Source organism: Rhinopithecus bieti, unplaced genomic scaffold (genome assembly GCF_001698545.2).
Source record: "Rhinopithecus bieti isolate Rb0 unplaced genomic scaffold, ASM169854v2 scaffold_13271, whole genome shotgun sequence".
NCBI lineage: Eukaryota > Metazoa > Chordata > Mammalia > Primates > Cercopithecidae > Rhinopithecus > Rhinopithecus bieti.
This window is the reverse complement of record NW_016807521.1, coordinates 446,752-457,458: the sequence shown is the minus strand read 5'-3', so window position 1 is coordinate 457,458 and position 10,707 is coordinate 446,752. Positions and strand designations below refer to the sequence as shown.

The 10,707-nt window shown below is 47.2% G+C and overlaps 1 protein-coding gene across 1 annotated transcript in view; it reads left to right on the top strand.

The window, feature by feature from the left end:
- Positions 1 to 10,707, top strand: part of LOC108536125 (HRAS-like suppressor 3) — a 38,651-nt gene that overhangs the window by 7,840 nt on the left and 20,104 nt on the right. The window contains exon 3 of the mRNA XM_017882630.1: positions 3,856 to 4,016. Within this exon, the coding sequence (XP_017738119.1) occupies positions 3,856 to 4,016 (161 nt within the window). The remainder of the gene's footprint in view (positions 1 to 3,855; positions 4,017 to 10,707) is intronic.

Sequence of the window (10,707 nt, the reverse complement as noted above, 5' to 3'; positions counted from 1 at the left end):
TTAGCCAGGATGGCATACATTTTTTTTTTTTTTTTGAGATGGAGTTTCACTCTTGTTGTCCAGGCTGGAGTGCAATGGTAAGATCTCGGCTCACTGCAACCTTCATCTCCTGGGTCCAAGCAATTCTCCTGCCTCAGCCTCCCAAGTAGCTGGGATTACAGGCATGCGCCACCGTGCCTGGCTAATTTTGTATTTTTAGTAGAGACGGAGTTTCTCCATGTTGGTTAGGCTGGTCTCGAACTCCCCACCTCAGGTGATCTGCCCGCTTCGGCATCCCAAAGTGCTGGGATTACAGGCGTGAGCCACCGCGTCCGGCGCATCATACATTTTAATTATATTTGGCAAAATCCCCAAGTTTTCTTCTGTAAAATCAGAGAAAATGACTGAGTGATAGTGAACCTTGACATTTATTTAATCCATTGCTTTAGAAATGATGAAAATCACCTAGGCTTTCAAACATCATTCTTTTTGTTTCTTTTGGCACTGGGAGACAGGCTGTTTTATGTTTAAACACAGGAAAATGCAGGACCACAGAGACTGGCTACATAAACTGTATAAATGGAGTTCAAATTATTCTGAGCCTTTAGGAACTGATCACTGAAACAGAAATTGTTGCTGAGTCTGTGTTTCAGGAACTGACTGTAACTTTGTGTTCTCCGATTTAACTTGTAGAAGACAAAAGTTTTAGAAGGATAAGAAATAAAAATGTGCTAACTGGAGGCTCACATGTATATGATTAAATCTCAATGGTAACTGCAGCAATTAGAATTTAGGCAAATAAGACATTTTTTGGGGCAGTGGTATTTTATCACTGACATTGTTTAAAGTGGCCAGCACACGGTAGTAATAAAAGGCAGACCGACTTTTTTTTTTTTTTTTTTTTCAGACTGGAGTGCAGTGGCGGATCTCCGCTCACTGCAAGCTCCGCCTCCCGGGTTCACGCTATTCTCCTGCCTCAGCCTCCCGAGTAGCTGGGACCACAGGCGCCCACCACCACGCCCGGCTAATTTTTTGTATTTTTAGTAGAGATGGGGTTTCACTATGTTAGCCAGGATGGTCTCGATCTCCTGACCTCGTGATCTGCCCTCCTCGGCCTCCCAAAGTGCTGGGATTACAGGTGTGAGCCACCGTGCCCGGCCGGCAGACCGACTTTTGATAGGTTTTATTTTTGTTTTAAAATTCCCTTTGGGCCAGATGGGATGGTTCGTGCTTGTAATTGCAGCACTTTGAGAGGCCAAGGTGGGTAGATCACTTGAGCCAGGGAGGTCGAGGCTGCAGTAAGCCGTGATTGCAGCACTGCACTCCAGCCTGGGTGACAGAGCGAGACCCTGCAGAAACAAAACAAAACAAAACAAAAAAAACAAAACAAAAAACTCCAAACAAAACTATCCTCTACAGAAATCTTGCTCCTATTTGTCTACAGTGGGGAAGGACAGCTCCTGCCTCCCCACTGTGGGCCTTTATGGCTTTTATGTTAGTTGTTGTTGAAGCAGCTCCCAGGAGCCTCCTGGGGGATGGAAGAGGCTGTGTCCACAGTTTCCTGAGCCTTTTAGTTCAGCCTGTGATGCCTCCTGCTGTGATTATTTCTTTCCTCTCTGTGTTCCAAATTTGCTAGAATGAGTGGGCGGGGAGCCTTTCCCTTCCCTCCTCCACCTGCCCCATCCCTGAATCTGTGGCTTGTTGAGCAGCTGCTGCCAAGGAAATGAAACCCCAAAGTGAAAGTGAGGCTCCATAATATGAGGAAATTGATAGGCCTTCCCTGTTCTCTGAGTCTAGACTCCGTCACTGACTGCTCTGTAACCTAAGTTTGCTTGATGTTCTGATGGATCTCTGTGGAATTAGTTAAGGTGCAAAAGGGAGGGGAGAGAAGAAGAAAAGAGGACCCTTCTTAAATAGCAGTTGGGGCTTCAGGCCTTGCAGGGTTTCATCCTTATTCAGCCACAGGCTGAGAGGGGCTTGAGGAGGAAGCCGTGCATCCCTCTGCCATATACCTCTGCTGAGAACATTGTCAGTGCCAGGCTGGATAATGGTGAATGAGATGGAATCCTGGCCCTTGGAATGCTGGCAGGCTGGGCAAGGAAATTGATCACTTCTTCCCACAGGCTAGGCTTAACAATGAGTCATCCAATAATAGGGCTATGGCTTGGCTCTGGTGGCAGCAGCAACTCGCTTTGCTGAGGCATCAGGGGATGCATTGAGGAGTGGACATGTTGAGCCCGTCTGGAGGGATGAGTAGGACTCTTCCAGGTGAACGGCAAAAGGGCATTTCAGGCCGAGAGTGCGGTGAGGCAGAGGCCAGTTTTGCCATGGGAGCACAGTTGTTGAATGTCAGTACCTTGGTGTGAATTACTTGGTGTGGTGGGAAGAACCTCACCTTGAAGCTCAGGCAGGTCTGCTGCGGAATCCTGGTGCTGCTTTATGGGGAGCTCCGAGACCTTAGGGAAGTTAATTCCCATCTCTGAGCTCCGTTTCCCGACTGGTAACATGGGGCTCTTATAAGGATTCCAGGTAACAGGTGAAAACCCCCAGCAGTGCTTGCTGGTAGTAGTGGGGGTGAGTAGAGGGGCAGTTCTGACTCAGCAGAAGGTGAGGTTTGCCCTGTAGGAGAATAGGCCCGGGCCTGGTGGTCAAAGCCTGGGAGGGTGGATGAGCTTTGCTTCCTTTTGCAGGATGTTTATGACCTTTGGGCAGCTGAGGCTGGGCCTGATGCCTGCCAGAGCTGCCACTATCTTTCCCCCATTTGCTAAGAGGCCTGGGCACAGGGTGGCAATAAGGGAAAGTGTAATGTGTCAGGCCAGCTGCTGTTCATCCCTCCTCCTCCTTCTCTGTGTGCCCGAGGCTGGGAATCTGGGGAGCCAGGCCTCCTCCTTCTCCTACCTGTCCTCAACCCAGCCTGTGGCATGGGTTCTCAACCCTCTCATAGGCATAAGTGCTTTTACAACTTTCACTTCCATTATTTCAATGATTCCTTACACAAACCCTGACAGATGGGTCTTAGCCCTGTTTACCAGAGAAACTCAGAGAGGTGAAGTGATCCCTGGAGATCACACAGCAATAGAGTACAGAGGGGCTCAGTTGAGGCCCCCGGGGGTGAGCTGGGCCCTGTTTCTGGGAATGCAGCCTCAGAAAATAGACACCTTGCTCCTCATGAGTTTTTTCTTTTCCTAAAACCTTGCCACCAAAACTCCCAACTGGGAAACCATTTCTCAGTACCCACCTTGGACTTTAGCCTTTCCTTGTATCACAAGCTTTTCTCCCAGGGCGTCAGAAGTGAAGGGGGTGAGTTTAGGGGTTTCCACACTCACCACAGAATGTGATTTTGCGAACATGGAGAATTGGTTTCATTCTGGGTTTCACAGCCTCCACCGTGTCTCCAGCTGGTCCCAGAGCTATCTGTGACCTTTCCAAATCAAAAATAATGACAACATCCTGGGGAACGGTGGCAGTAAAAGCTGCCAGTTAGTGAATGACTCCTATGTTATCAAGCCCTATTTACTGAGTGTCTTTTAGGTATTAACTCCATTGATCCTCAGGATAATCCCACAAATCAGGTGCTATACCTATCCCCATTTTACAGCTGAGGAAACTGAGGCTAGGAGTAATTAGGTAACTTGGCCAAGACTATATAGTTAGTAAGTAGTAGAGCTCAGATTTGAACTCAGAGCCCCAAGTGTGTAATGCTGTTTCTGAAAATTAAATCCATCTTGATTTAAAAGTAGAGCACTCATGCTCTTTGTCCCACTTTCTGTATTTTTTTTTAGTCCGGAAATATGTCATAAACAACCCCAAACCTTCAAACTCTGATGAGACAAATGACACGTAGGTGGAGTGGAATGCTTCCTGCATAGCCTTGAGTGAAAGAAAACATTCTTTTGTTTTGTTTCAACCCTTGGGTTAAAAAGTATTCTGAAAGCATCCTCACTGTCCTCCCTGGTCCTGCACAGTGGCAGAGCCGGGGGTCTGGGACTGAGTCAGAGTTGCATGGATGCATCTGGAGGGACCTTGATTGGAGAGAGGTAAAGTCCGCTGTAGGGCAGGGCTGTCTTCTTTCTCTTTGCAGGGGCAAGGAAGAGGCTGGTTGCCACTTTCAGGTTGCCGTGGGCAGGTGACATCACCTCCCTTAGCTACAGTTTCCCCATCTGTGAAATGAGGCATGACTGCCTATCTCAACCCAGCTCTTCAGTCTTCCCCCACTTTCCCCTTTAGACAATGCATCTCCTGTGGTCTCGCTCCAGGCTACACAGTAGAATCACCTGGGAACTTTATTTTATTTATTTATTTATTTGAGACGGAGCCTTGCTCTGTTGCCCAGGCTGGAGTGCAGTGGCACGATCTCGGCTCACTGCGACCTCTGCCTCCTGGGTTCAAGCGATTCTCTTGCCTCAGCCTCCTGAATAGCTGGGACTACAGGCACATGCCACTACACCTGACTAATTTTTTGTATTTTTAGTAGAGACGGGATTTCACCGTGTTAGCCAGGATGGTCTTGATCTCCTGACCTCTTGATACTCCCGCCTCGGCCTCCCAAAGTGCTGAGATTATAGGCATGAGCCACTGTGCCCAGCCCACCTGGGAACTTGAAAAAAATACCAGGCTTGGGCTCCACCCCGGGGACCCTGCTTCTGACCAAACCCCAAGAGCACCTTGAGATTCCCACTCACCACAGTGGAAGCCCCTGCCCTGCCTGCCTCTCCTCCCGTCTCCTTATCTCCTGCTTGCCTGTCTCCATACATCTCCTTAAAGGCCATTTCCTCCCCACCAGCTTCTATGATTGCAGTATGGTGTGTAGGATTTGGATGTCCTTAGATCTGGGTTAAAATTATGTCTCTACCACATACAAGTTTCCTTCATCTTTCAAGACCAAAACAAAAATTTCAGGTGCTCAGGTGTTCTCTTTGACATCACCTCCAGTTCATCTTCTCCCATTCTCTCCCTTTATTTTCTTTATTATTATTATTACATTTTAGAGATGGGGGTCTCATATGTTTCCCATGCTGGCCTTGAACTCCTGGCTCAAGTGATCCTTCAGCCTCAGCCTCCTGAGTAGCTGGGACTACAGGCACATGCCACTGTGTCCCCATTCTCTCAAACACATTTCAGCCAGGCGTTTGCCTCCAACTCTCAGTAGGAGCTGCTCTCATAAGGATCACAGATGATCCTCATTCTAAACCATGATCCATCTGATGTGTGCGCTGTGTCCCTGCCTCTGGTTGGGATACCTGCTGCCCAGTGTGAGGGCCCGGTTCTTCCCCAGCCTACTCTGTCTCTAAACAGCCCCATCCCAGCCTCCCAGTTGCTCTGTCCAGACACCTTGGGGTCATCTGACTCCTCTTTCCTTCACATCCTACCTCATTCTGTCAGCACAGTCGGTGGGCTGCAGCTTCAAGGGAGATCCAGCATCCATTACTATTCATGCCCGGATCCCCGCTCTCCGCAGTTTGCCTCCCAATAGGTTCCCGCTTCCTCCTTGCACCCTACATCTCATCTCTTCTCAACACAGCAGCCAGAGGGACCCTTTTAAAACCCAAGTTGGATCCTGAGTCTCCTGGGTTCTAAACTTGGCAGTGGCTCCTGCCAGTGACAGTCAGAGGCAAGGGTGTAGCGCTGTCAGGCGCTGCGTTGCCTGCCGGCCCGGCTGCTCTTCTTCGACCCTCCGTTCCATTCCCGCTTCCCACCCTCTGCCCTCCTGGCACCCCTACTCCAGCCTCGCTGGCCTCCTTGTTGTTGCTCAGACATGCGCCCACTGGGGCCTTTGCTCGGGCTTCTCCTCTTGCCGGAAGTGTTAGCCACCTGCAAGGCTCATCCCCGGCCTTTCTGTTGGTTTGGAATCTCTTCTCCTATTCTAGATTATTTATTTATTTACTAAATTATTTATTTAAAAAAATTTTTTTTCTTAGAGACGGGGTTTTGCCATGTTGGCCAGGCTAGTCTTGAACTCCTGACCTCAGGTGATCCACCCACCTCAGCCTCCCAAAGTGCTGGGATTACAGGTGTGACCCACCGTGCCAGCCTAAGGTATTTTAAAAAACTTTTTGTCTCCTGCTACTGAGCAAAAGCTCCACACTCTGGTCACAGACAGAGCCCAGGTGCCTAGATTGGTGCTGGGCGCACAGCTCACCCAGTATATGGGTTTCTTGGCCCTCCAAAGCAGAGGTGGGCATCCTCCCAAGGTGAAGGGATTCTCCAGGGTGTCGTTGACTGCTTACACCATGCCCTTGACGGGGGAGGAGGGGAACTGCCAAAAAGCTATGGTGACCCTCTGTGTCAGCAACCCCCTCTTCTGTAATTCGTGCAGGCTCAGGTCTGAGAACCACAGCTGCGGATCAAGGCCGCAGGCTTGGAGTCAGGAACCCCGTGAACTAGAGCACAGAGTGCGGGTCGGCTGTGTTGTCATTGCCCTGACATCGCCTTGGACTCCCTCAGTGCCTTGGTTCTTAAATTAAAAAAAAAAAAAAAAGGGGAGGGGGCCAGGTGCGGTGGCTCATGCCTGTAATCCCAGCACTTTGGGAGACCGAGGCAGGTAGCTCACAAGGTCAGGAGATGGAGACCATCCTGGCTAACACGGTGAAACCTCGTCTCTACTAAAAATACAAAAATTAGCCGGGCCTGGTATGGGCGCCTCTAGTCCCAGCTACTCGGGAGGCTGAGGCAGGAGAATGGTGTGAACCTGGGAGGTGGAGCTTGCAGTGAGCCGAGATTGCCCCACTGCACTCCAACCTGGGCGACAGAGCAACACTCTGTCTCAAAAAAAAAAAAAAAAAAAAGAAGAGACACTGGATAGAGGGAATAAATAGATAAACATATTTGTGATGAAGCAAATACAGTCATATAATCTCACAATCTGTGTGGCAGGTATACAGAGGTTCATTAAAAAGCTTCCTTTAACTTTGTTTTGTTTTGTTTTTTGAGTCTCGCTCTTGTCACCCAGGCTGGAGTGCAATGGCGCGATCTTGGCTTACCGCAACCTCTGCCTCCCGGGTTTAAGTGATTCTCCTGCCTCAGCCTCCCAAGTAGCTGGGATTACAGGCGCCCGCCACCATGCCAAGCTAATTTTTTTTGTATTTTTAATAGAGATGGGATTTCACCATGTTGGCCAGACTGGTCTCGCACTCCTGACCTTGGGTGATCCACCCGCCTTGGCTTCCCAAAGTGCTAGGATTACAAGGCGTGAGCCACCATGCCTGGCCTCAATTTTGAACGTTTGAAAATTTTTCACGATAAAATGTTGAGAGACATGCTGTAAACTTAAAGATGCTCATTGCAGAAGACCTGCAATATATAGAAAAATAGAAGGAAGCAAAATTATCACAAAACCACGCTTAGCCCCAGTGCCCAGCACCCAGAAGGAATGTCCATTAGGATATTGCTATAGACATTTCTAGTCTTTTTGCTTGTGTCGCTTTTGCTATTTCTACATGATAGTGATTGTATGGATTACCACTGATTTTGTCAAGTCTTAATTTCTGATTCAAAAATGAACACATGCTTATTTAAACATTTTGGAAAGCTAGAAAATACTTTTTTTTTTTTTGAGACAGTCTCACTCTGTCTCCCAGATAGGAGTGCAATGGCACCATCTGGGCTCACTGCAAGCTCCACCTCTTAGGTTCAAGCCATTCTCCAGCCTCAGCCTCCTAAGTAGCTGGGACCACAGGCATGTACCACCCCGCCTGGCTAATTTTTGTATTTTTTGTAGAGATAGGGTTTCACCATGTTGGCCAGGCTGGTCTCAAACTCCTGACTTCAAGTGATCCACCTTCCTTGGCCTCCCAAAGTGCTGGGATTACAGGTGTGAGCCACCACGCCCGGCCTAGAAAATAATTAAAAAGAAAATTAATACCTTCAATTGAGAGGGAAGTTTCATGAGTTTTGGGAACAGACAATATCCACATTTCCCAACTTAAAAACTGCAAGTCCATCAACAATGAGTATTTTTTCCCCTTTAAATACTTTTTAACATTTTTATTGTCAAAGTAATTCATATTAATGAAAATTCAAACAATAAAATAACATGAAATATAAAAGTTCCTGAATCCCAACCCCCCACTGTTGTGTATGTAATATACAACAGCTTGGTTATTTTCCTTAGCTCATATGTAGTGTATAATACGTTTTATACATACATGTATAAAAAAGTATATATATATATTTTATTGAGGCAGTCTAAGTGCAGTGGCATGTTCTCAACTCACTGCAATCTTCACTTCCCAGGATCAAGTAATTCTCTTGCCTCAGCTTCTCAAGTAGCTGGGACTACGGGCATGTGCCACTATGCCCGGCTAATTTTTGTATTTTCAGTAGAGACAGGGTTTTGCCATGTTGGCCAGGCTGGTCTCAAACTCCTAACCCCAAGTGATCCACCCACCTCAGCCCCCCAAAGTGCTGGGATTACAGGCGTGAACCACTGCGCCTGGCCTAAAAATATATTTTAAGCAACAGTGGAATAATAATGTCTTTCAACTTGCTTTTCTCAATTAATATTTCCATGCCTGCTCATGTAAATTCACCGAGCTCTCTCTAATGTCTGTGTGTGTGGATGTAGGATAATTTACTTAACTAGTCCTTATTGATGGTTGTTAGGGTTGTTTTTTTCTTTTCTTTTTTTTCCTTCAACTTTTATTTTAAGTTCCAGCATACATGTGCAGGATGTACAGGTTTGTTACAAAGGTAAAACTGTGCCGTGGTGGTTTGCTGCACAGATCAACCCCATTACTTGGGTATTAAGCCCGGCATTCAGGTTGTTTTTTTCAATATGAATTTCGGAGACCAGAAATTGCTCCTCAGTTTGCTTGCTAAGGAAAATGGTTGCTATGCAGCTCTTGGTGACACTGCTTTTGTGCAGAGATAAAGGCTTTTTGTTCTGAAATCCCGTGGGTGCAGAGTCTCAGCTCTGCCAGTCGCTTCGTGAGCTGTATGGGAGAGCCTTGGTCACTGTGTGGGCTGGGGTTCCCCTGAACTTTGCCATGGAGGAGGCAGTTCTCTTCCCAGGCACTCTGCTGGCCCTGAGCTTGATGCTGGAGCAGAGAACTACCTGACGACGCAGTGCAGTGGCATTCCTGGAATCACTGTAGGTTTTTACAATAGGGGCTGGCAAACTTTTCCTGTAAAGGGGCAGATAGTAAACATTGTATTATTTTATTTTATTTATTTTTTGAGATAGAGTCTTGCTCTGTTGCCCAGGCTGGAGTGCAATGGCGCGATCTCAGCTCACTGCAACCTTCTGCCTCCGGGTTCAAGTGATTCTCCCTGCCTCAGCCTCCTGAGTAGCTGGGACTACAGGTACCCACCACCACTTGTGGCTAATTTTTATATTTTTAATAGGGTTTCACCAACTTGGCCAGGCTGATCTTAAACTCCTGACCTCAAGTGATCTGCCTGCCTTGGCCTCCCAAAGTGCTGGGATTACAGGCATGAGCCACTGCGCCTGGCCATGATAGTAAACATTTTAGATCTTTGTATAATTTTCATCTGTCACTAAATACTATTCCTCCTTTGAATTTTCCCCCAAACATTAAAAAAAAAAATGTACAAACCATTCTTAGCTTGTAGGCGGGCCATATGAAAACAGGCAGAGGTCCAAATTTGGCCCATGAACTGCAGTTTTCATACTTCTAAATTTAGAACATGAGTTTTTGGATTCTTAGTTTTGATTCAGCTGAGATGGGTGATGTGTATAATGATAAGTACTTGCTTTTCTAGGCGGATCTTAGCCATAGAGGTGAATTATTCATATCCTCAGTTCATAGCACCCTGTCCTTGCTGGTCCCTACAAGACCTCCCTCTCTTGTGTGTTTGTTTATTTATTTGTTCCCTTTAATCATCATTCTTTTTTTTTTTTTTTTGAGACAGAGTCTCTGTCACCCAGGCTGGAGGGCAGTGGCACGATCTCGGCTCACTGCAACCTCTGCCCCCTGGGTTCAAGTGATTCTCCTGCCTCAGCCTCCCATGTAGCTGTGCACCACCATGCCTGGCTAATTTTTGTATTTTTAGTAGAGATGGGGGGGGGGTTCACCATATTGGCCAGGCTGGTCTCAAACTTCTGACTTCAAGTGATCTGCCTGCCTCGGCCTCCCAAAGGGCTGGAATTACAGGCATGAGCCACTGCGCCTGATCCCCTTTTGTTTGAGACAGAGTTTCACTCTGTTGCCCAGGCTGGAGTGTGATGGTGTGATCTCTGCTCGCTGCAACCCCCACCTCCTGGGTTCAAGAGATTCTCCAGCCTCAGCCTCTCGAGTAGCTGGGATTACTGGTGCACGCCACCATGTCTGGCTAATTTTTATATTTTTGGTGGAGGCGGGGCTTCATCATGTTGGCCAGGCTGATCTTGAACTCCTGACCTCAGGTGATCCACCCGCCTTGGCCTCCCAAAGTGCTGGGATTACAGGTGGAAGCCATTGTGCCTGGCTGTGTATCTTTAATTTATATAAGTGGCATTATGTTACAGAGCTCATCCCCATTTTCCCACTCAGCCGTGTCTTTTAAAGATATCCAAGTTGCCAAGTGAACAGTAACTAGTGTGTAGGGCTCCATAGGTGGGTCCACTGTCTTTTACTTCATTTTCAAAACAAAGTTGTCTTGAGTGAAATTATGTGTTGAGCTTGAGCATAATTATGTGTTGAATGTGGGAATATGTCTCTCTTGCCCTTACAAAGAATAGGTAACTTGGCTGAGTGTCAAAAAAAAAAAAAAAAAAAAAAAAAAAAAAAA